The sequence below is a fragment of the Amblyomma mixtum genome, chromosome 1 (genome assembly GCF_055824585.1).
Source record: "Amblyomma mixtum isolate Tamu chromosome 1, ASM5582458v1, whole genome shotgun sequence".
In the NCBI taxonomy this organism is placed as follows: domain Eukaryota; kingdom Metazoa; phylum Arthropoda; class Arachnida; order Ixodida; family Ixodidae; genus Amblyomma; species Amblyomma mixtum.
In genome coordinates, this window is record NC_143012.1 from 278,541,368 (window position 1) to 278,567,597 (window position 26,230).

At 48.6% G+C, this 26,230-nt stretch overlaps 2 protein-coding genes across 5 annotated transcripts in view; both read right to left on the bottom strand.

Annotated features, from left to right (window-relative positions):
• rk (G-protein coupled receptor rickets) overlaps positions 1-26,230 on the bottom strand; it is a 180,679-nt gene that overhangs the window by 31,795 nt on the left and 122,654 nt on the right. For all 4 annotated transcript variants that reach the window (XR_016286933.1, XR_016286934.1, XR_016286932.1 and 1 more), the window contains 7 exons: positions 15,553-15,624; positions 12,788-12,934; positions 11,621-11,692; positions 10,908-10,979; positions 10,747-10,815; positions 8,754-8,897; positions 6,457-6,597 (listed from right to left, as the gene is read on the bottom strand). Coding sequence is in view for 1 of the 4 variants with exons in the window: in XM_089566138.1 (XP_089422264.1) it covers positions 6,457-6,597; positions 8,754-8,897; positions 10,747-10,815; positions 10,908-10,979; positions 11,621-11,692; positions 12,788-12,934; positions 15,553-15,624 (717 nt within the window). In the remaining 3 variants the exon portion in view is untranslated. The remainder of the gene's footprint in view (positions 1-6,456; positions 6,598-8,753; positions 8,898-10,746; positions 10,816-10,907; positions 10,980-11,620; positions 11,693-12,787; positions 12,935-15,552; positions 15,625-26,230) is intronic.
• On the bottom strand, positions 23,562-25,174 carry LOC149371847 (uncharacterized). Its single transcript, XM_089585374.1, has one exon. It carries the CDS (start codon positions 24,972-24,974, stop codon positions 23,619-23,621), a length of 1,356 nt encoding a protein of 451 aa, XP_089441500.1. The 5' UTR covers positions 24,975-25,174; the 3' UTR covers positions 23,562-23,618.

Here is a 26,230-nt window from a genome sequence, read left to right on the forward strand (position 1 = left end):
CGTGCTATACACCCTGGCCAATCTCCCGCCGTGGGTATGTGCCATTAAGCCTGAGGACATCATCATCATCATCATCATCATCATAATGTGCAGTGCACTGCACAGCGCGAGTGAGTGCTGCAGTTTAGCACGCGGCGTTATAGCATAGCGCTCTCGTGTAGTAGCCAGCGTAGCTGATCTGTTCGAGTCGCCGTGGGTTCGAATCCTAGTCCCGGCAATATTTATTTTATTTAGTTATTTATATATTCAAGGTCAAGGCTTCAGCGATGGCCCGGCTTTTGCAGCTTTGGTTCTGAAGTAGAGCTTTCGCTCTGAAACGCAGCAGCTAATAGCCCATCATTATTACTTAAAAGGCGCTTCGCAAACAAATTGATGATGCTGTTTCTCTGAGCCGATCAAAAATGACAGATGGTTCACATTCTTTCACGTAGATAGTACAGCAGGAATCGCATGTCAGCACGGGCTTCAGGTCTCTACAGGTGGAAAGAATGGAATTTCGTCCGCATGAAGGAAGCTCGAAGTGCAGAATAATGCAAGTGCAGAATGTATACATTCAATTTTTTTCTCTACTTCCGGGCTAGTCTCCTGATTGCCTTCTATTGTAAGATTCTCGGTTCCTCTTTGTCCGCTCCCCACTCGGGTGACTGAATTCCTCGCGTGCTTGCTTCTGATCGTTTTAGCTTAGTCACCTTGGGAAATGCTTGTCTTCCGGTTCGCTGCATTCGAACAGTTTCCGGAATGAACGCTATCTTCGTCGACCCAGCACCACGTCCAAAGTAATCGATATCTAGAGGTGAAGTCTATCTACACGCGCGCTTCATATATGACTGAATGAAATTCACTCAGGTACTTGATGACTGTTTGTATTTGAGCCAGTTGGTGCATACTCGAGAACATGATGAGAAAACAGCAGCTTGGCGCAGGACAAAATAGATATACAGCGACAGCGCAGGGCTCTGTGCCGTGTATGTTTCCTGATAGGTAGAGATTTGCAGGTGGAGGTGTGGCCTGCTGGAATCTTTAATATTAAAAGAAGGTTGCTCTAAATGCCTTGGAACAGAGAAAAATGCATGGAATGCGGTAAAAGTCCGTGGATGACGCTAATGCATATCTCAGGAGTTTGGCGAGTATTTGTGCAGTAATGAGACAAGAAGCCTACTGAGAACGATATTGCTCTGCAGTTAGTGCTTGTGACAAGGATCAGGGCGAATTTTTTCGCAACGCCAAAGATATGGAGAAAGCCGAGTAGTGTTTGATTTTAATCCGTATAGAGCGCTGATAAGGTGGATGCTGATGAGTCTCATTTAAATGATTACTCACACACCTCACCGGTCACAAACCATATAACGTGTATTGTGCTCGTGAGCTGGATTGTTCTGCGCTTGAGGGTGTTGTGTATATTTCTCTAGGTGTACACGCAGTGTGTTGAAGGAAAGGCGCTGCTTGAGAACAGGAGTTTCTTGTAATGAGAAGCAGTATGAGCTTTTGGCTGAGCCCAAAAGCGCGGTCAAACCGCGGCCGCACGTAGAAGAGGAGAATAAAGATGCCGCCGGGGTTGGCACGGGACGCTATTTGAGATTTCCTGTTTCTAGCGGTTCCAGCATATCTCAGCCACGTTCAGTAATTCGCTGCTCAATAACGCGGATTTTCAGAACTTACAGTACCCTTGGAATGTCCTGTCATGTAAATCAAGGCTGTGCGAGGTGTCAATGACGCTTCTGCGATGGAGAATCCCTCACCTAAATTTGTACTTATGCAGATGCAGGTTCGCTACGACAAACCTTATGTAACTCATCTGGGGAAGTTGAACAATATAGCATTACCTCCTCTCTTGCCGGCGGTTCGCATCGAAGAAAAAGACATACCTCGAGGTCCTCTTTCATGGTTTGGACTCCCTGTGGCTCTTCCAGTTCTCTCGTTCGGTGCGAGCGTCAAGGGTTTGCGGCCACCTTCATGACTGCATTATTGCAACTGGTAGCTTACCTTGTTAACTGCATATAAAATTCTTCCGCATCTCTAAAAATGTGTATTTTTTCTAATCTCGGCATTTCAAAATTTGTACAATTTATTGGAATTTTACAACACTTATTACTTTTTTTTTATTTCAGTAACTTTACTATTCTACTTCGCCGTCCAAAGCCTTTCTTTCCCCGCGCAAATACTATATGATTTCCTTGGCTTTCACCACCTTACCTTGGTCGATCCCCCTGCGTGGGTATGTGCCATGTTTAGAGGTAAAGAACGATAACGACGGCGCTTTCTTCTGGTCTCATCCAATCCAAAAAACTGGTGGTCACCGCCTGGTCATAGCCAAAGCCCCTTGTAGGTATGCGCCATTATAGTATATTGAGGACTATACGACGCCTCGGCACGGCAGTTCGGTTCTGGTCTTGATAAGTGTCGGTGTTCTGTCCTTTGCACCGGAGACATAAGCCTACAAGTGGTGACCAAGGACTATGACCTTGACTGATCCCGACAACCCTTCCACTGAATCGGACTCGTGCCCACAGGACATCTCGTCCCTGCGGCTTCGCCTCCAACCCTTCTGGCCCCAGAACCCACTATTGTGTTTTTTTTCAGATCGAGGCGCAGTTCAGCCTTCACCTCATCACCTTGGAAACGACGCGCTACTGTCAAGTCGTCTCCGCGCTTCCTTTTAGCTTAACCGGACAGTGGTTACCATGGAAGGAGGTAATACTTTTGAAGTTTTGAGAGAATCAATTGCGCTAATTGGGTTGACGCCTTGCCCTTGGTAATCCTTTAGTTTCAGGGCCGTCCTCTGAGCACACCTCTGGTGTTCTGCGGCACAGCTTATTTATGGTACTTCCCTGCGTCTCCGCGGAGACTTGTTCTCGTCTGAGGAGCTACCAGCTCAGCCAAAAAAGGCTTGTGGACTGCGTTAAAGACCTGTGACCTTTTCGCGTCGCTATCTTTGTGCATCCGCATCCCGCCATCTCCACGCACGTTTTCCTTCACCGTCACGTCTTCCGGGCGCCGCTAACACAGGCTTGCGACTGACCATTCCGCGTCATTCGCCGCACAAGCAAAACTGCCACTCTGCTCTAGACTGGCCGTGAAGAGATGTCAGTTTGGACCACATCAAGCCGATGTACTTGAAGACCCCGACTGAATGACTCGCAGTGCACACCGGTTTGGACAACACACCGCCCGCCGTCTCCAACTTCCCGTTGATCCGTCTGCGTGGCCGGCGCATATTTCGGTTTCGACTTCCAGTCTAGGCATGTGGCCCTTTAGCGTCCCCCTTTGGCTGTGCCCACAAGCGCGGCCAAAGCGCGGCCCATGTACGAGGAGAAGAAAGACGGTGCCAGGCTGTAGCACGTGACGTCACGGCACGGCACGGCAGTTTGTTTCTTGCCGATACGGGTCGGTGTACTTCTTCCTTCACGCCCGAGGCATAATCTTACAAGTCTGTTGACAGACTATATTTGCAGAGCGGTGGGAACAAGCAGCTAACATTTGATTGGTTTGGTTTTATGGGGTTTAACGTCCCAAAGCGACTAAGGCTATGAGAGACGCCGTAGCGGAGGGCTTCGGAAATTTCGACCACCTGGGGTTCTTTAACGTGCACTGACATCGCACAGTACACGGGCCTCTAGAATTTCGCCTCCAAAGAAATTCAACCGCCGCGGCCGCGGGATCGAACCCGCGTCTTTCGGGTCAGTAGCCGAGCACCATAACCACTGAGCCACCGCGGCGGCGTATTTGAGGTCAGCTGTGTCTGTGGTGAGGCTGATCAGCAGGCATCATGGGCGGAAATGCCCCGGGTAGCGCACTGCTATTTGGAAGCGCATCGCACGAGTAGAAACAAGATTGCTTACTGTAATATAGTCATAGAGTGAACAAGGGAGGGGAAAGCCTCAGGAGCTTGCCAACGTTTCGACAAGAGGGCTTGTCTTCGTCTCTTGTCGAAGGGTTGGCAAGCAACCCGTTTCTTTCCCTGCCTGGTTCACTTTGTGTGTCAAGAACTATATGCCTGCCTTCTGTCATGGACTGCCACAATATAATATAATATAATATAATATAATATAATATAATATAATATAATATAATATAATATAATATAATATAATATAATATAATATAATATAATATAATATAATATAATATAATATAATATAATATAATATAATATAATATAATATATTATAATATATTATAATATAATATAATATAATATAATATAATATATTATAATATATTATAATATAATATAATATAATATAATATAATATAATATAATATAATATAATATAATATAATATAATATAATATAATCCAGTGCATTGTAATAGAATAAGAAACGAATAATCGGCACGTAGTTGCCACTCGAGCTGCAGAAAAATAAAATCTCACTGCTAGGCGCCAACAGGTGGCTCTAACTTGAGAAGGCAGTTGAACAAAGCGACGAACAATCTCATTCAAGAAATAACCTGCTTCAACAAGGTCAGTACAGGGCGCGAGGCAGATTCTAACCGCGCGCATGCAACGCTTACCGCAGTCACGATTACTCTACGCTTGCACGGGATACGTCATGAACCAAATATTCGCTCTGAGAGGCAAATGAAGGAATCCCTTGATACATTCTGGCGACTACGAAGCACTTTCAGTTGCGATGACCAGTTATTCAGTTTGCTGGGAGAACTTCTTCACGAACGATAGATAGAACTGTTTGAAAAACCGCCGGCAAGGCCGTGCTGCGACTGCAAAGGGCTGTAAGGCCCGTTATTAGGGGACATAAATCTTGGCCTGTATACTCTGGGGGGTGAGGCGACATCGGGTCCAAATGGCACGATGCCTCCTCAACGCTCTCCACAGTCCTCAGTTTCGTTCAGAGCCATACAAAAATGTGGTCGACTCCCGCATTCACCGAGTTGTTAGCGACTTGCTGTAGGCGCATTTTCGGTGCTAATGGTAGTGGCTTCTTTCGTGCTTTTTGAAGCGTATATCCATGCGGAGTCGGCTTGACACTTGCGACGGAAGGCTGAATTTCTTGGTTCTGGCAGCCTTGACGCCATAGGAAGCATAAGAGGGTTCTCACGCAGCTTCCACCCGCTTCGTCGATGACGTTCTACGTCACACCTGCGGTAACTCAGGACGTTCCACGTCCGCCGATTATGAACGTGGGTGGCGCTGATGAACACTCTCAAGGTTAGGTTACTTGTAAACATAAATACCCCCGAAAGCAGAAGATCTGACAGCCGTCGCCGTAGCTCAGAGGTAGAGCACCGGACGCGTAATTCGGAGGTCGTGGGTTCGGATCCCACCGGCGGCATGTGGTTGTTTTTTCTTCTGCTTTTCTAATCAATTAGCTTTAAGCGATAGTATATTCAGTAATATTCTAAATTGGTCAACTGCACAAATTAAATAAATAAATTAAAAAATCCCCTATGCACCTTGGTTCCTGTGGCTGTTGGCTTCTGTCATATTTATAACGAGCCCCTCATTCCCCTTCCCTTTGCTTAATTGCTTAGCGAGGGCCTCGGTTCTGGCAGCCTTGACGCCATAGGAAGCATAAGAGGGTTCTCACGCAGCTTCCACCCTCTTCGTCGATGACTTTCTACGTCACACCTGCGGTAACTCAGGACGTTCCACGTCCGCCGCTTATGAACGTGGGTGGCGCTGATGAACACTCTCAAGGTTAGGTTACTTGTAAACATAAATACCCCCGAAAGCAGAAGATCTGACAGCCGTCGCCGTAGCTCAGAGGTAGAGCACCGGACGCGTAATTCGGAGGTCGTGGTTTCGGATCCCACCGGCGGCATGTGGTTGTTTTTTCTTCTACTTTTCTAATCAATTAGCTTTAGGCGATAGTATATTCAGTAATATTCTAAATTGATCAACAGCACAAATTAAATAAATAAATTAAAAAATCCCCTATGCCCCTTGGTTTCTGTGGCTGTTGGCTTCTGTCATTGGTACACAAGTGTTCTATAGTGCATACAAAAGGTCTTTTTGTAGCATTAAACCATGTGAATATTACCGCCACCGAATAATGGCCGACGCCAGCAAAATGTGAATTTTTTTTTTCGTGCCGAAGCAACATCTCGTTTGTAAGGTATGTCGTAAAGAGAAAGGCTCCGGATTATTTTTTACCGTATGGGGCTCTCTTTAACTTGTGACGAAAAGAGATTGATTACGCGGGCATTTAAAACCCGATATGCATACCGTAGCTCCCATTCTCAGCGATCTAGTGGAAAACACCGCCCGGAAACAATGCGAAGAGAACGAAGGTACTCAAGCTAAAAGCAACGCGAATTTGGCGGTCTCATAAGCGCAGATAATTTTTTAACTTGTCTTCGCAGGAAAAGAAAACGGTTGGGAGAAGGTCACATGGCAGTGTTTGGTGACGTCATGCCACGACGTATTAATCCCGTGTAGAAGCTACCTCGCACATCCGTCGCTGCTAGGGAAGAGAGAAAGAGAGGCGTGACTCACAGTATCTTGAGCTTGGGCAGCGCGCGGCACAGGTCGGCGGGCACCGAGCTCAAGCGTGCTCTGCTCAGGCGAATCTGCTCCAGCGAGTGGGTGCCGTTCAGGTCCGGGAAGTGCTCCAGGCCGCGGGCCTCCTTCACCAGTCTGCGACCAAAGGGGCACCGCGTAAGGGAAAGCTTCCCATAACGGGAAACTACATTACTTGCTCTCGAGAACGCTAACATGAAACACTTCGTAGAGAAGTAATGCGATACACGTTGTCAAACTACTGAGTACCCTCTTGATCACCAGGCCGCGGAGTTATCTTTTTCATATCTTTTATGGGAGAGTTCGGAGCGTTGCCTGGAGTGACCGCGCCGCCGTAGTACTGTTGGAACGCTTCATGTAGGAACAACTCCGTATTAACGAACTGCTGTCTGAGCTAACCATTTAGTCCTGCTACCGTGAAGATTCAGTTGCGAAAAAGGATTTCCTAAACCTAATTTAATGTAGTTCCTTTTTCACACCTAACAGGAAGATATTTTACAGTTAGGAAAAGTTAATGGACATACATCTTGAATATTTTCAAAGTTATTTGCTATCCGACTTAGCTAAACGACAGATACAAGCTCAACATGCCTCAAAGATAGTGTTTCTTGTCCAACCAAAGCTCTAAGAAATTGCTTTTGGGGAAAGGAAGGGCGAACTGCCTCACTGTAGGTGAACTCCTCAACTGCGGCCGTCGCAATTACCGGCCGCGACGGCTGTGTTCGGTGGAGGCGGAAAGCAAAAGGCCGTCCACACTTCGGGATATCAGTGCACATTAAAGATTTCCAGGTGGCAGAAATTATTCGGGAGCTCTCCACTACGCAGCCTCTTTCTCTCTACCTTTCTTCACATCCTCCTTCATCTCTTGCCTCAGGGGGGTGCTGTTTGAAGCGACCAGAGAGAACTGAGGCAGTTGCTGCGCCCTTCTTTCCTTAAAATCACTTTTAATCTTCGTCCCTTCCCCCACGGCGCGGTTCAGCTGTGCATTCAGAGTAAGGCAGTTGTCATGCTTTTACTTTCTTGATGACAAGCTAGCCTTGCAAGGCCTGCGACGCGTCTGTGCTGCGGAGTTAGAATTTTCTCGGCTCGTTCCTTCGCGTCATTTTGTCACAGTTTTTGCAGAGTCGCATCTTTTAATGACGCGGGCCTCGAACCGCGCTTCGACGACGGCGGACTCGTTGAATCCACTGTGCCTCTGGGCACGCCTTCATGTCTGTTTTGATCGAATATTAATTGAATATCAGCCCCTCTTCCTACGTACTTTGGAAATGTGCTGATTGAGAATCACCGTGTCGGTGGTGCGGGGTACAAACGGCGCAGAGTAGACAAAATGTGTGACTGTTTTGAAGAGCTTACAAGGGATAAGGCGTGTGTAAGATGGAGCCCGGATATATCGAACCCGGATATTTCGAATTACTGGCTATACCGGACAAACAGGCTATCCGCTTGAAAACCTTAAGTAAAAGTGTAGGAAAGCCGAGAAGTATATTAAACTCTGATTTCCCCCGTCAGTCGATATATCTAACGGCGTACCCCTCCCCTGTAAGCGGCGCTACTCCTATTGGCGCTCTCCGATTCCTTGCCAAGAGCGAGGGCAGGTCAGCTGCGAGGGCTTAATCACGTGCTAGCAGCGCTAGCGCTGTGAAACAACGTGACGAAGGGAACGAGCGTGGCCTTCGTTCTCTATTCATTTTTAACGCCACATCACTGCCATGCAGTCAAGCCAACCTAACTAAAGCCTAGCGGCGCACGTCACCAGTTGTGCTTCGCTCGTTTCGCTGCCGAAGACGTTGCGGAAACTAAATGTACCTTAATTTAAACAAGCGACTATTCTAGTTACTGTGTACTGGCAACATGATTACACATTTTATGATTCGCAATGGCTATAGTTTCGGAGCGCCATAAGCTGCGGCTTCAATGCGCAGCAAGTTAGGATGAGTAACGCCTAGCGAGCGGTGCGCTGGCAGCACGTTGACGGGCGGCATATCACTGCAAGAAATAGATCGCTAGCGTGGGTGCACTGTTTTCCTGCTTCTATGTTACAGATAAGCTGATCTATTGCCATTTTTATGGATCGCATTACCGATATATCGAACTGTTTGCCGATCTCTTTCTAGCTGAATTTATCCGGGTTCGGCTATATTCGGCGCAGTTAGCATACATTGCTTGAATGTACTGAAGCCACGCATGCTTCTTTCTCCCGAAGTTAACCAGCGGGTTTGTCAAAGCCGTGACTACAGACAGATGTCGCGGGTGTTTGCGGGACCACTCACAGCCTCTTGAGGTACGGCAGCCGCGAGAAGGTCTTCTTGTCGAATGACTCCAGTGGGTTGTTGGCCAGTTCGAGCAGGGTCAAGGCACCGTTGCTTCGAAAGGAGTTCTCCCCGAGGAACCGGATCTGGTTGTCCGATATAATGCTGCAACATAGAACCGGCAGAGCAACGGCTAGTGTGAGTCTTCGCACATCACTGAGATTTACGCGGCCATGGTTTTATTTTTCATCAGCCCAGCTTTAAGAAGCTTGCTTACTGAAAAAAAAAACCTGCGTTGGATTTTCATTGGAGTAAAAAAAAGTTTTGTATCTGGGCCGCTAACACGTAGGTGAATGCTGTACGTCTCATACAAACTGCTAAATGCGGATAACAAGGTTAATACAGAATGTAAACGAGAATTAGCTACGAGAATGCTTTCTACTTTCGTCTGGAAGCCTAGGACTTCCGGATGTCCTTTAAAGCCGGATGACAAACGGCTATTTCCATAATGAATGAATTCACGAACTTGCACGTCTCGGATAACAACGGTCAACTTGCGAAAGAGTCAGTAGCTAGTGAATGAGCTGCTCATTTTTGTTCTTCCTTTTGGCTTGTCCCTTCCATACGCGTATGTCACGGAACGCTGAGCCTGCCGTTACCGTCACGCCGAAACACAATGTATTTGATGCTTTTTCTTTGCCACGCTCACCGTATTCGTGTCAGCCGCACTGTGCCCGTCTCACATTTATTTTGCTCTACTCGTTCATTACGGCCTCCGACCTGCTTGTTGGCTCGCAGAGTGACGGTAATCGGCAGAGCATGCACAGGCCTCATGTGGTAATGTACTTCTGTCCGCAACAGAAATAACTCTCTTGTGTTACTATTTTGTCCGTAGTTCCACCCAACGTGTACTTCGGCAGCATTTGGACGAGGGCTTAGATGGTGGCGTACATGATGGTGTCAGCTTTCATCTTGTTTAACGTTTGCGATAAAAGCGCGTTCCGGGGTCAATCTGAGCGCGCTGCGCTACGATGCGCCTTTTAATCTCTCACAGGAAGTCTACAGGATTTATACAAAGTTTACAGAAGGATATGAAGACCCAGTCAATGTTCACAATTTTTCCGCAATTTGCTTCGGCTCGCAATGCTCGCCTCTCGCAATATTTCCTCAACTTGTCGTCTTCAGTTTATGTAATTATCAGCCGAAACCTGGAGCTGAACTATAGCCAGGCTCAAGCAGGTTACCTGCCAAGAAATAAATAATCTTTATTTGCATCTTGGAAAACAATATTCTACAGAGGTGCCCCAAAGGGTACTTCTGAAACTTAGGACCATTTCAAGAAGCCGAGGCCTTTTATAGTGCATTTAAACCATGAAAAAGAGGCGTTTTGCAGTTTCGCATCAGTGGAAACGTAGTAACCGCGGCCTAAAACCGAACCGGCCACTTAAGTCATCTTACTTAAGTGAACCAGATATGGTACATGAGCGAGCAATTGACAGCACCCTGTTCACACGCAGTCATCAAAAGTAAGGAACCTATTAAACTCCTCACCAAGTGGTGTAATGCGTGTACCACAAGAAAGCCTGGCATTAGCGCTCATCACAAGCGCGATAATCTACTTCCGACCGAAAACCTGGCTACTTCCGACCGAAAACCTGGCCGTGTACTGTGCGATGTCAGTGCACGGTAAAGAAACCCAGGTGGTCGAAATTTCCGGAGCCCTCCACTACGGCGTCTCTCATAGCCTTAGTCGCTTTGGGACGTTAAACCCCATAAACCAACCAACCGAAAACCTGGCATTTTGTTTCCTCGAAAGTGAAATAAAAGGTGCACCTTGACACCTGACTTCGCAGTACTTTTATAACGAACCGAGGCTTAGCTCCTCCTCACGCACAGGCTTGTTTACCGTTAGGTGCAACGCTAGAAAGACAGATTTTCAGTAAAAAAGGCCAGGCTTGGTATTCCAAGCAACATGCAGAGACAGCCAATAAAAAGTGCGCATTGTGGCTCTTACAGTTCTTTAAGCATAGGCAGTGAAGACAGTGCAGTTGGCAAGTGAGTCAGCTTGTTGTGGCTCAGGTCTCTGCAAGAGGAAGATGAGAGGGCAAGAGCATTGTGGTTTCCAGAAAAAGCAGCAGCTCAAGTCAAAAGCTGAAAGAGGAAAGAGGGACTCACATTGCCTGCAAAGACCGTAAACCATGAAATGCGCGAGGATCGATGTTGCTGATATGATTCTTTCGTAGGATGCTGAAAGGGAATAAGGGAAGCGAGGTCTCATAAACAGAATGACTTCTCAGAACAACGGAATAATACATGACGTGGTACTTAATTGTAAGAAATGCTACGTTCAGGGCATGTTATCAGTACAAACAAAAAATCCGGTATTAATAGTTTCTCCAGTCGAACAAAGAAAGGCTACATATTAAGGACTGCACCGAGCAGTCAAAATATCCCTGAGATGTACGTAGTCTTCCTAGAAATATTTTAAAATCAGATGTTCACTTGTCTTTTGGGAACTAAACCTGAAGAAGGAGCAATACATGTCATCGTTAACGAGCGTGCTTTGAGTACTTGCTATTCCATGACTGTGTACGTAAAAAAAAGAAGATAAAAATCAATGAATACTGAGCCCAGCTGTCGCACTTGTAGTCTGCAGCATTATCTGCAATTGTACCTCGACGGAACCTGAATAAAACATGGCCGGTGCCACAAGGCACTAGACAGAGCGCCACAGCCACCTGTAGTGACGACAATAGAGGCCTATAGTCACAAAAATATAGTGGAAACAATAGTGACAACGCGTACGCGACGACAAGCTGACGCAACTGGTGGCTGCATCAAAGCTTCGAATACAATATGCGCGATTACGGACGGTCTTGTGCACTCACAGGACTTCGAGGCGCGACGAATTCCCGAACGCGTAAGGCTTCAAATCCTGGATGCGATTCTCTCCCAAACCTCTGGAAAAAAAAGAAAGAGAAAAAAAAGTGGGCAACAAACCTCAGTCATGTGAACAATCAGGAATACTTAGTTACGGCCTATCAGCTATTAATGTCGTTCAGGATTAAATAATTTTCATGCCAGCGTTCTGCACAATGGCCAAGCACTCTGAGGCTCTCCTCTCAACCCTTGTTCACTTTGTTTTGTGTTTTTTTTTTATAAGTTGTAGAGGTGGGCGTTAGGGATGTACATGAGCCTTATTTACGGCTTTCTAAGTCTGAGGAGAACTGCAGACTTGAGTTGTGCCTCGCGAAAATATTTTACTAATCTTTCCTGGTGGATGCGAAGCATATTAAAAACCGGGCAGATTTGCTATTGTTACGCTCAGCATCAAGTAAATTTTCGTTAAGTTAAAGGGAAGCTGAACTGCTTTTTAGTATTTTTTTGCAATTCGACAAGAATAGAGTATTCGAATGTATGAAGCATGTAGGCAAAGCATGCCAAGCTTTTTGCGCTAGCATTTAAAGTGTGACGTAATCCCCGATAGAACCACGATGACGTTCAGGCTTTTTCGCATTGCGTTGAAGGAGACAGCTTTAAGAGTCAGGTGGCTGTGACCTGGCGCTGTGCGCTACGGAGAAACCTGAACGCCGACGCTGCGAAGTTGCCATTTCAAATGCTAACACAAAACGATTTCACATGCTCGGCCTGCAAATTTCACAAATCAGATTCCTTTCAGCTGGACCAATTGTAAAACATCTACAGTTGCCCTTTAATGCGGCGTACCTGGCAAAAATCATTGGCAAGGAATGATGAAGTAGTGAGCTTCCCGGTAGTGCAATTCGCAAGTTCGAAACCTGGAGCTTCCGCGGCCTCTGCCGCTATAGCAATACCAAAGCCATTGAAAGTGAAGCAATGGCATTTCGCGCAATCGCCGTGGCGGTGCGCATTCGAAAAGAAGGCAAACGTTGTAGTAGGCATCGGAGATTTAGGTGGGTGGATGAGGTTAGGAAGTCTGCGGGGATGAGGTATATGGTGGAGCCTTTTGTCATGCATGAACATAGCAAGGCTGTTGACGACGGTCAAGTACGAATGCCGAGAGTCGAGACCCTTACAAGGCTTCCAGTCCTGGGAGGGACTGGACGCACTCCACGGGCACCCGAGACAGCTGGTTGCTGTCCAGCCACACCTTGCGCAGCCTGCGGTGGTAGGAAGGCTCCGCCGGCGGAGGCACCTCGGTCAGCCGGTTCCTGTTCAGGTGCCTGCATTCGAAAGTTGCCATTCACTGCCTCTTGCGGTGCTGAGAAGGCACCGGCCACTTAAATGTGGAGAGTATACGTTGCGCTCACCACGCAGCACTGGAAAACAAAAAAAATTAGTGCCGGGCGGTTTTGTCTGGAGCTGCTCAGTGGTGGTCTGGTAACCTGTACACGTGCTTGCAGCACTGAGTTTTCACGGCTGCGTTTTATTTCGCATCCATTTAATTGCCCTGCTAGATGGTAGAACAGCTGGTTGGTTCTATGACATCATAGAAGTCCACAGTTTTGAACCCCTTTTCTATAAGTGTGTGGCATTCCAATAGTTTCCGGTTTCATTTTCACAAGACACACAAGGCGGTCAACATCTCACCTGAAAGTTGCAAATTAAGGAAAAAAGGCAAACATTTCAGCCTTCTCCCGACAACCCTGTCTTAAGTATACGCCGGTGTGGCTTTTGAGAAAAAAGTCACAGACATGCACAATCGTGTGTTGGCGAAGTAGAGAGAGAGAGGGAAAGTAAAGTTTAATGAGAGGCAAGGTGGATAGTGTGATGTAGCGTTTCTATAAAAAAAATTAAGAGACGATCATCGGTTGATCGACTGTATGCTTTAGCAATATACTCGATCGCCTTCTCTTTTGACACTCATCAAATATCATCCATATAATTCGTTTGGATCTGTCTTTATTGTGACTTTACACGGTTTCATAGCTTGTCTTTGGTTTCTCGAATGTATTGCATGTCTGATGCCCATAGGTCGTCGATGTCTCTCTGTGAGGTTTCTTTCATACGGAGCATACGATCATCGTTTTATGGTCTGTGAAATGACACAAGAAGTACTTTAGTTTTTCGATGTCCCTTCGGTCTGGAACGCCAAGTCTATGCAGTCTGCCTGTCCGTCGAGACAGGTGCAGGGGGTATTGCGTGATGCAGGCCAGTGGTGTCTCGAATGACGTCGATGAAATTCGGAGGCTTAGGAGTCCTTGTAGAAGCCGCCGAGCAAGACGAATTTGTTTTGTAAAATTCTGTAGGGTAGCTCGTGCTACACCTTAGGTGCAGCTTACTGTTCAGTGTCTTTTGGCGAGGTGTAGGCAACTGCGAGAATGATACTTCTTGCGTCGTAGACCTTTTGCTGCACCCGTTGAAGTAGAAGGAACCGACTCCATCTGTTGTCACGCATCCAAATCCAAGCACGGGAGGCGAATGGTCCGAAGTCAAGAGCGCGCCTTATTTCGTCCTCTTTTTCTACTGCTTTTGTGTTTTTCTGTCTAGTTTATTAGTGACTTTTTCCGAAAAATAAACTCGGTTAGTAGTTGGCGCCAGTCCTTTCTCTGTGTGTTCGTCCTCGTGTTTTCGCGCCATTTCGCATTTGTGCAATTATGTCTCGTCACATCGAACCCCCTGTTTTTTTTTTCTTTCCTTCTATTCTTTCCTCCTAGTTCTACCCTGTCTCTCTCACTTACACTTGCAAAGCGCTGCGGCGCGCACCCTCGCCAGCCTCCGTGCTCTCCGCTGGCTCCCCCCCTCCTCCTCTCCCTTTGCGCAGCTCCCTTCCTAACAACCTCGCTTCCGGTTTTCCTCCCATCCACTTGCCTGCATTTCTCTGACAGATGCCGTACACCACATCTTTCTGCGGCGACCGTTCTAATGCTAAGGCATTAATACTAGGCCTGCGCACAAGCGCGCTGATAGAGTAGGTTTCGGACACCACCGCCAAGTGGACCCAGTGAGTAGTGAATCACATAGTTCCAGTGACTCTAGCGCCTTAAAGTCAGCAGTGGCTTATGGCCTCGTGGTTTTCGCTGATGCCATGCCAAACTGCTGATAATTAGCGCTTTGACTGAAGGCTGTTCTTAATCTCAATCCTTATTCCCGTCACACTTCTTAGAGCTGTCTGTGTAAAGTAGGCCCGTATTATTCGTATTATTCGTTATATTATTCGTTGCCTTCCTGTACAGAATATGGGCTGATGCTGTGCTTTGGTAGAGAGGATGAGAGACAGTCGAGCTACATAAAGGCGGCTTTTTCTTTCGTCTCTTCAAGTACGACAAATGGAAATAAAATCAAAATTCAAGATTTTCTTACCAAAAGAAAAAAAATATTTTATTCACATCAGTTCGCACATTACATGCTCCAGTCCTCACAAGCGTTACCTCTTGTGTGCGGGACTGGCCAACCGGGGCGTGAAGTACATGACATAAATTTAAAAAAAAGAAAAGGAAAGCCAAATAAAGACACACGCAATTCTAGTGCGAAGCAGAAACAAACAAACAAATAAAGCGGATAGTGCAATAAAATGTTTTCCATCGTGCACACTTTCGAACAGGGAATGAAAACACCCAGAATGTGTCAAGAAGTAATTTCACTCAAGTAATATTATTGTTCAACCATGATTGAATAAACTTCTTAAGATTTTTTAATCCTGTGATGCCCGGGTCGGTTTGAATTTTGTTTAATAAGGGACAAAAGAAATGCGGGTTTTATTCTCGTAACTGGTGAATATGCGGGGTATGACGTACTTTTCCCACCACCACTCATCTTGCCGTCTAAATCCACCCTTGCTTTACAAGCACAAACACCGTGTCCGAAAATCCGACAGATGAGTAGGTTTCAGCTGGCTTACAAGGTTTCCAGGGCAGGCAGCAGTCTGAGGGCGTCCCATGGAACCTCCGTGAAGTTGTTGCCCTCGAGGGATCTGGGAGAGGCGAAGAGCGAAGAACTTAGACAGAAAACAACGGAAAGAGACGAGTAGAACGCTGCGCGTTTCGCTACAAGCACAGTGCGGTTCAGTAAGAACACAACATGCACTAATTGGCTTCAGGTTATCACAAGACCATTCTCCAAAGTTGTGGCGATGTTGACAGAGAGAGAAATCTGAATAAAGGACTACACAAACGAGTGAGCGGACAAATCTGGTTAATCTGCCATTCAGAGGATATCTGAGCTAATCACTGCGACAGCTGCCAGTGTCAAGAGCGGAAGGTATTGAAAAAAAAAAGAGAGAGAGAGAGCAACATACTGCCAGGAACTCTCCGTCCTTCAGTGGGTCGAAGAAACGATAGAGCTATAGACGCGTAGCTCCCCCTTCCCCCTTTTTTTCCTTTAGCACTCGAGAGCGCCCATTGGCTCACCTGGACCACATGACCTCGCACGGAACATTCACTACAGCGTTAGCTCCTCGTTTCGCTATACAGGTAACATTGCACTTTTTTTTAGCCGTCGCGGTGGCTCAGTGGTTATGGTGCTCGGCTGCTGACCCGAAAGACACGGGTTCGTTCCCGGCCGCGGCGGTTAAATTTCTTTGGAGGAGAAAATCTAGATGCCCGTGTACTGTGCGATGTCAGTGCACGTTAAAGAACCCCAGGTGGTCGAAATTTCCGGAGCCCTCCACTCCGGCGTCTCTCATAGCCTTAGCCGCTTTGGGACGTTAAACCCCATAAACCAAACCAACCACATTGCACTTTTAAGGCGAAAGCCTTTGAAGGCCCATACTCCCGTCCGTCCGTACAGCTTTACATCCAGCCCTTGGGGTGATACATCGACGAAGACGGGTGTCCATCGAGATATGCGAGGCAGTTACTGCATAATTTCCTTTCCTCAACCTCAAATACAATTTTCATTTTCTTCACTACGGCCCCTCTTCCTCTTTCTTCTTTCACTCCCACTTCCTCTAAGGTGCAGTTCAGGTGTCCACCGAGATGACAGAGAATTACTGCGCCATTTCCTTTACTCAAGAAGCGTTGCGTTCAAAGGGCAAGGCATCGTGCCGAACGGATGGTGGTGTTCCGTAGACTCCCTGGCAGCGCTAGAACACGCTGTCGCGTTCCACTCCTAAAGGCGAAGCTTCAGCGTCATTAACCCCTTAACCGTTTCGGACGAGCAGCGCTCGTCCTTGCCAAGCCGTCCCCAAACCGGTTTTTTGGTTTGGTTTTATGGGGTTTAACGTCCCAAAGCGACTAAGGCTATGAGGGACGCCGTAGTGGAGGGCTCCGGAAATTTCGACTACCTGGGGTTCTTTAACGTGCACTGACATCGCACTGTACACGGGCCTCTAGAATTTCTCCTCCAAAGAAATTCTAGCCGCCGCGGCCGGGATCGAACCCGCGTCTTTTGGGTCAGCAGCCGAGCACCATAACTGCTGAGCCACCGCGGCGGCCGTCCCCAAACCGTTATGGACGACTGTAGCTCGTCCTCGCTGAACAGGTTCTTCCCTTCAGCGTTTCGGACGAACAGCGCTCGTGTGTGGCTTAGATGGCATTTTGCTCGACAGATGGCAGCACTGATCTGTTAATTTCGTTTTCTTCTACCGCATAAACGTTTTTTTCCTTATGGCAACTTGGGTTCTAAAAATGGCATCCGGCAGAGGCGACGCGTGTTTTGCTGAGCTGCCTTCTCGGGAGAGAGAGAGAGAAACAACTTTATTGCCATAGATTGGCGGGATTTAGGGCAGGTGGGCTTGGTGTGGCCCCCAGGTGGGGGCGACTTCCTGGGCCCACGAAATGAGTGCCAGTTGGATGCTCTTGTCTGGCCTTTTGAGGAGTTGGTTCCATCCGTCTTCGGAGGGAGCTGGCAGTAAGGTTCGAGGGGGCGGATTTCCCGCGCAACCCCAGAGGATGTGAGCCTGGGTGGCGATTTCTCCCTGGTAACAATTTGGGCAGACGGGGTCGTATTCCCCGTCTGTGATGAGTGAAAGTCTAGAATGGCTAAGGATAGAGTGTGTCTGCAACCTGCGGAGCAAGGTGGCTTGCGCTCGATTCAAGTCGGGGTGTGGACGGAAAAGACGCTTTTCTTTATCGCCATCTTCTTCACACGATGGTGATTCAGACACCGAAGTGTGCATTGTTTCAGGCAGCGAGGATGACAGTGATGACGTTGTGCTGATCAGTTCCTCCGATAAAGAGAGGACAGCTCAGAAGCAAACTTCACGAGTGCACGTCGGTGGATAAAGATCGACGTCAGCAACATCCCTACGCAAGCCCCTCGGTTTCCTTTTATGGCAGTTCCCGGTTAGACCACTATACGCTTGCCTGATGACGCTTGAATATATTTATCGCTTATTACCAGCAGTAAGTTGGTTTTCTGTATTGTGAGTATTAACGAATTTGAATATGCTAATTTGACTTCGTGTTTGCTTCAAATATTATTTTAAAGATTGAATGCATGCTTTTTATTCCAATAATAATCGAAATTAGGAATAAAAGAAATAAGCAGTTTTGTTAAGAAATTCATTGATATAACAAAACGGTGAAGGGGTTAATTAGCAGTTAATTAGTATTTAGTCATTAATAAGCAATTAGCCATTAATTAGTGGATTATCATTACTTAGTAACTAATCACTAATTATGTGTGGCGTCACCGAGTGGTGACGTCACCAGTGCCACAGAGGCAGTCAAAGTGGTGCGGAAAACGCTTTCGCTCTACGCACTTTAGACAGTCAAAGTGCCCCCTGAATTTTTGCGAATAGGATATCGCAGATTTTTCAGGCACATCGACGCCATTGATGCTGGGGAAAATCTCCTACATGTTTTTCACGGTAAACAAACAAAAATACACATTATATATATATAAAAAAAAAACCTCATGCGCTATCAGGCACTGAAGCTCAAAAGCACACATGGACGGAAGAGACAGTAGAACGTGTGCTGGAGTAGAGTTGCCGCATCAAGCTTACTCTACGAAAGTTTTTCCCTGACAGCTGTCCAGCAGAAGGAGTAAAGACGAAAGCAGAGATGCGATGTGCAAGAAAACAAAAGCAGAAAGGCATGGAGACTAAGGCAATTTAGATCAAAAGGTAAAAGGGGAAGTAAACAGATCGTCTCTATAAAGTGGCAGTAAGGTCTACCCAGAATGCACGGACTCACAAGGACGCACGAAGAAATACGTTTTGTGCCGTTTATACTGGCTCACATAATCCCCAGGAATGGCGGAAGCCGGGTTATACCATCGCCAGTCGTATACCGTTTCCGGATCAACAACAGGCGAAAACACTCCGGTGCGGATGGGGCCGGCCACTTACGCCAAATTGGATTCGCTTTGTTAACGCCCTGCTGGCGCACTGTCCAGACCAGCACAGCGAGCGAGGCTTTAGCGAGTAAGCAAAACGAAAGATTGCGCGAGAAAACAAAGGGTACTTTATTACTGTCAAAGGCAATGGAGACTGCAGACTTCCAGAAAATGAAGAGAATGAAAAAAAAAAACTAGTAAAAAAATCAGTGCAGCGGCGTAAAAGTGTCGCGCTATATGGCCTCCTGAGACAGTGTGTAGCGAGCGTTAACTGCATCTTGGGAGTCTTAACCTAATTGAGAGTGACTCTCACTAGAGACGTGGTAACCTAACAGGGGTGAATGCACTCAAAGGGAACGAAACTTCCGGACTGCGGAGTTCTCGACACGCCTGGTATAGGAAACAGCTGATAACCTTCCAATGCATCATGCGCGAACAGGCTTTCATTCACTGCTACTTGGTTGAGTTTCTTTCGTTTATTGTTGAGCTAAAGACACTCAAGCATCTGCAAGAGCTGAATGTAAGTTGACAGTTAATGTCGCTAGACGACACATGGGGGGCGTCGGTCTTTCAGGAACTGCCAGAAAGGCAACTAAAACTCGCTTTAACTTGAGAAAAAGAACAGCGTGATTTTAAAATGTCTGAATTGGAGAAAATGAATGCTCTTCTGATGCAGCGGGACTGGTTAGAGAAAGAAACTACTGGCCGGCATTAGGCTTAACAATCAATTGTCGATTCTCTGTTCGCCCTGTTTTCAGAGGTTGGTGATATTGTCACGGGTGGTACAGTACGTCCGGCTCGGTTGGATACGTCAAAGTAGGTGACTGCAGCGAACGTCGGTAGCAGTCTCAAAAGCGGAGCATTCGCAGCCAGACACTTCGACTTCTTTCTTTCTAAGGCCAGCTCGCGCGCGCATTCCGCGCTCTCGTGGTTATAGTAGAACGACGACGATGAATGGACGGTGTCATTACTCCCCGGCAAAAGCAGCATCGTCCCGATGCTGGGAGTGAGTGGAGAGGTCGGAAGGAATGAACGGGATTAGTGGGCGAGGCTACCGCTCGTGATAAGGCTTCAGGCGGACCACGTGAACTACGTCAGGGCACGGGGACCGTCGGGACTTCTGAAATCCATCGGGAATGACCTCGTAGTTGAGGTCGCCCAATGACCTGACCACGCGGTATGGTCCGAAGTAGCGATGGAGGAGTTTTTCGCTCAGTCCTCGTCGCCGAATGGGGAACCACACCCACACACGGTCGCCAGGCGCATAATGGACGTCATGACGGCGCCGATTGTAGCGATCTGCATCTCGAAGTTGTTGGTCCTGAATTCGAACTTTGGCCAGTTGGCGAGCAGCTTCGGCGCGTTCCAGGAACGTGTAGGTATCGGTGTGAAGGCTAGAGTCGTCCAGATGCGGTAACATTGCGTCGAGCATCGTCGTCACTGCACGGCCGTAGACGAGGTGGAATGGGGACATCTGCGTTGTTTCTTGCATGGCCGTATTGTAGGCGAAGGTGACATAAGGAAGCACTTCGTCCCACGTTTTGTGTTCAATATCGACGTACATAGAAATCATGTCAGAAAGGGTTCGGTTCAGTCTTTCAGTCAACCCGTTGGTTTGAGGGTGGTACGACGTTGTTCGGCGGTGGTCGGTATGACTGTAAACCAAGATCTCCTGCAGCAGCTCAGCCATGAACGCAGGGCCTCTGTCAGTGATCAGCACTTCAGGTGCCCCATGGCGGAGTACGATCTGATGCACGAAGAACTTGGCGACTTCTAAAGCGGTGCTGCTGGGTAGAGCTGACGTTTCTGCATAGCGGGTAAGGTAGTCCGTCGCGACAATTATCCATTTGTTGCCAGAGTTCGAACGAGGGAACGGACCCAGCATGTCCATTCCTATTTGTTGGAAGGGCCTTGTGGGTGGTCTAATGGGCATCAAGAACCCAGCTTGTTTGGTTGACGGTACCTTGCGACGCTGACAGGCTCGGCACGTTCTGACGTAGTGAGTGACATCAGCACGGAGACGAGGCCAGTAGTAATTCTCTTGGATTCGGGCTAGCGTACGAGCTATGCCCAAATGTCCAGAAGTGGGTTCGTCATGGGAGGCTTGGAGGATTTCATTCCGCAGGCTAGCCGGTACGACGATTAGGTATTGCGTATTGTTTGGAGCGAAATTTTTCTTGACCAGAAGACCATTGCGGATGCATAAAGATGGCAACACGCGCCTGAAAGCGCGGGGGGCGGTCGTGTTTCTGCCGTTGAGAAATTCCATTACATCTCGAAGTTCGAGGTCGGCGCATTGTTGGTCAGCGAGGCAGGAGGCGCTGAGAGCACTCAGTAAGATGTCGTCATCATTACAGGCGTCGGTAGAAGGATCTACTGGGGCGCGGGACAGACAATCGGCGTCAGAGTGCTTGCGTCCGGATTTGTACACGACAGTCATGTCGTACTCCTGGAGCCGCAGGCTCCATCGGACGAGGCGAGCGGACGGGTCTTTGAGGCTTGCGAGCCAGCATAACGCATGATGATCGGTCACCACCTTAAAATTTTTGCCGTAAAGGTACGGTCGGAATTTCGAAGTGGCCCATACAATGGCGAGGCATTCTTTCTCGGTAGCGGAATAGTTTGATTCTGCTGGTGACAAACATCGACTTGCGTAAGCGATGACCCGTTCTTGACCCGCTTGGATCTGGACCAGGACAGCACCTAAGCCGATGTTGCTAGCATCAGTATGGAGCTCCGTGTCGGCGTTTACGTCGAAGTGAGCCAGAACGGGAGGCGCCTGCAGGAGGCTTTGAAGGCTGCGGAATGCATTTTCTTGCGCTGCTTCCCATCTGAAAGGTGTGTCCGACCTTGTTAGGCGCGTCAGCGGCTCGGCAATGCGAGCAAAATCTTTCACAAAGCGACGGTAATACGCGCACAATCCAAGAAAACGGCGGACAGCTTTCAGGTCTTGCGGTGGCGGAAAATGGGCAATAGCTGTTGTTTTTTCAGGGTCAGGCTGAACACCGGCTTGATTCACAACGTGCCCTAAGAACTTCAGCTCTGTATACGCAAAGTGGCATTTCTCATTTTTGAGCGTGAGTCCAGAAGACCTTATTGCTTGCAGGACCAATTCGAGGTGGTGAAGATGCTCCTGGAAAGTCGGGGCGAAGACGACAACATCGTCAAGATAGACGAGACACGTCTGCCATTTTAAATCGGCAAGGACGGTATCCATGAGGCGTTGGAAAGTTGCCGGTGCAGAGCACAGTCCAAAGGGCATGGCCGTAAATTCATACAGGCCATCTGGAGTAATAAAAGCTGTTTTTTCACGGTCCCGCTCATCGACCTCAATTTGCCAGTAACCTGACTTGAGGTCCATCGAAGAGAAGTATTTCGCGCTACAGAGGCGATCCAGAGCGTCGTCGATCCGGGGGAGAGGATAGACATCCTTTTTGGTGATTTTGTTTAAGCGACGGTAGTCTACACAGAACCGCAATGTTCCGTCTTTCTTCTTCACAAGGACGACTGGCGCTGCCCAGGGACTTCGGGAAGGACGAATTACGTCGTCGCGGAGCATTTCCTTCACTTGGCGGCCAATAGCGTCGCGTTCAGCGGGAGACACTCGGTAGGGGGACTGTCGGAGAGGGTGCACGTTATCGTCCGTAATAATGCGATGCTTCGCTAGGTGAGTTCGTCCAACACGCGATGATACCGAGAAGGTGTCGCCGTAGCGCAGAAGAAGATCTTTAACTTGTTGTTGCTGCGTCGGGGAGAGTGCTGGATTGACGTCGAACGTGAAACCAGTGACTGGGCTCTGCTGTTGCGACAACGACATTGTGGAAATACTGGGTGTGCTGCTGACATGGGCGATAGCATCAACGTGAGCCACAACGGTTCCCACGTTCAGATGTTGGTATGCACCACCGAAATTGGTTATCAGCACTTCTGTTTCTCCGTCGACGAGATTAACGACTCCTCTGGCGACAGCAAGGCTCCTGGCAAAAAGCAAGATCTGGTTGCCTTCCGCGACGCCTTCGAAATTCCGCACAGTCTTGGCGCCGACAGAAACCATAATACTCGAACGAGGTGGGATGGTGACGTGGTCATCCAGGATGCAAAGTGCGGTCGGATGGTCTGGATCTCTATGTATTGCGTTCTCTGTGGAGAAACACACGGCCTTTGACTGGAGGTCGATGACCGCTCCATTCTCGGTCAAGAAATCCATCCCGAGAATGACGTCACGTGAACAATGTTCGAGTATAACAAACGTTGCCAGGTAGGTTGCGCCTTGAACTGCTACTCTTGATGTGCAAGTCCCGGTCGGTGTAACTAAGTGACCCCCGGCTGTACGAATCTGTGGGCCGATCCACGGAGTGGTGACCTTTTTCAGAGTTGCAGCGAAATTTCCACTGAGGATAGAGTAATCCGCCCCTGTGTCGACGAGTGCAGTGACGTCTGTTCCGTCGAGGGAAATGCTCAGGTTTGCTGTCGTAGACGTCGTGGGAGAGGTACGCCGCGGTGTTCGGTCACGGCTGCGGTGCGGCGCGGGTTCACTTCGATTCGTCAGCTGGCATTCACGTCGAGTCGGCGTATCACGGTGTTGGACTGCAGTCGGTCGGGGCATCGGGTGGCCACCTAGTTGCGGCGTAGGAGGGTCTGTTACATTTCGTCGGTGAGCAACCTCCCCCTCAAAGGTTGCTGCTTTCAGTTTTCCTGGCGGGGGCTTGGCGACCTTCCCCGCGGAAAGTCACCGTAAGACCGACGAGGAGAAGAGAAACGACGAGGGGATGGCGACCTGCGTGTCCCGCCGGTAGATGCGGCCAGATAGTCGTTGATTTCCCTGGGTCGCTGCCCAGGCTGCGGACGGGGTGCATCGGCAGGGAACCCCTGCAAGCCCATCTGACGATACCGGCAATTGCGGTACAGGTGTCCCGGCTCACCGCAGTGATAACAGAGTGGACGGTAGTTGGGAGTGCGCCAGATGTCACTTTTACGGGGGGAATACCCTGGAGCAGGACGAGCAGGTGGTGGCGGCCGAAAAGGGGCCGGGGTTTCCTGAAGGCGACTCGGCGACGGCGGTGGTGCGCGACGAGCAACAGCGGCGTATGTCATTAGCGGTGAGGCTGTAGACGGCTGAAAGGGAGCTGGTGTTGTAAGCGCCTGTTGCACCTCTTCCCGAATAACCTCGGATAGAGCAGAAACCGTTGGCGCAGGCGGCGTAGCCGGGAACAGCTTCTGGAGCTCCTCGCGAACGATAGCTCGTACAGTTTCGCGAAGCATGTGGGTGGTACTGATGTCCGTGGCTGCCGCAGTCATGGCCAAAGGCTGACGCTCGTATTGCCGCAACCGCATATCGAGTGTCTTTTCCATGGTGGTTGCCTCCGACAGAAACTCTGCGACCGTGCTCGGTGGATTGCGAACCAGTCCGGCAAAGATTTGCTCCTTGACACCTCGCATAAGGTACCGGAGTTTCTTCTGCTCTGTCATGTCCGGGTCAGCTCGACGAAATAACTTTGCCATCTCTTCGAAGTATACCAGTATGCTTTCATTTGGTAGCTGAGTTCGGGACTGAAGGAGCAGATCGGCCCGTTCTCTTCGAATCACCGTGGTGAAATCCTTCAGGAACTGGTCTTTAAATACGTTCCACGTCGTTATGGACGACTCCCGGTTCTCGAACCACGTACGAGCTGCGCCCTCCAGCGAAAAGAACACGTGTTGAAGCTTGGAGTCATCCGTCCATCTGTTGTACCGGGCCACGCGTTCAAATTTCTCCAGCCAGTCTTCCGGGTCTTCGCCTGGAGAACCTTGGAAGATCGGTGGCTCCCGAGGTTGCTGTAGCACAACAGAAGGTGAACTAATCGTCGTCTGCATGCCTATTTCGGGCTGGACGGTCGTCGATGATGGCGCTGAACGAACCGCTTGAGTTGAGCGAGACTCCAGAAGCCCAAACTCGGGTTGAAGGCCTTGGAGCCGGCGGCTGCCGTGGTGTACAGGCGTCACCTCGATGGCAGATGACCCTCGAGGACTTGAATCCCTGCTTGCTGGGGGAGTCCGAGGCATGGAATGCGTTACCCAGCACCTCCACCAGATGTCACGGGTGGTACAGTACGTCCGGCTCGGTTGGATACGTCAAAGTAGGTGACTGCAGCGAACGTCGGTAGCAGTCTCAAAAGCGGAGCATTCGCAGCCAGACACTTCGACTTCTTTCTTTCTAAGGCCAGCTCGCGCGCGCATTCCGCGCTCTCGTGGTTATAGTAGAACGACGACGATGAATGGACGGTGTCAATATATTCTTTGGGAAGGCAAACAAAGAAGTTCGAAACAAGGAATATGCTCTTAACATTGTGTCGCGTCGAAGTAACGGGAAGTAATCACGCTGTGAGTGGTTGTATCTGAGGTAAAGGGTAAGCGCTATTTCTTGAACATAACACAGCCTGCTATCAGCCTCCTAACAGATCATCACATGCCATTTATCTTCGACGTCCCGTAGGATTTGATTTCCTCACTCCAACAGGCACCACCGTTTCAATGATTGACAAAATGATTATATGCTGAAAGCCTTTAAAAGGTTGCAAATATTTTCCTGAAACATTCAGGGGCCGTCTAATAAGTAATAAAGAATTTTCGAGATTGTTGCTAATCAATCCGAACCCTTGGAACGTGCCATGAAGTGCAGGTGTTTTACGCCCGCTGTGATGAATAAAGATAGGAGAATATATTCAGCCTTTAGGAAGGTTTAGATGTGCTCTGGCGAACAGAGAGAGCAGCAAGTTTTCGGAGGAAGTTATCGGCAGGTCATCCTGCTTCACCGCAAAGGCTTGCACGAAAAAGCCTGCTCAAGAACTCTTATAAGGTCTTTCTGAAGGCGTTTTGAGTTCATTTTGCTTGTTCTTTTTTTTTTTACTTTCTCGTAGCCGGCGAAATGCGTAAATTGTGCATAGATAAGCCGTTTACCACCGGCACCAACTTGCTTTCTTTGACTTTTTTTTTGCTTTTCAACGCAGCCTTCATTACTGAGATTGCGTTCGCTGTGTCCAGAGGATAGAGTAAGAGAAGGGAAATAACCTGTCACTGGCACCACGTGAAGAATGCGTTGCGCAGTGGACGACCCGTCCCTCGGCACGGTGAACCCGAAATGCGGACATCGGCTACAAGCAACGCGTCTCCTCTGACGACACACGTAATCCCCCGAGCGATGAGGATGTAAGAGGCTCTCGGGGGCGCGTCATCAAGGCGGCGACGCTACACGGATCGCATCTCGAGCAGTCCTTGCCCGTGCCGCCCTGAATCACGGCGCGCTGCTTTTGTGCCGACGG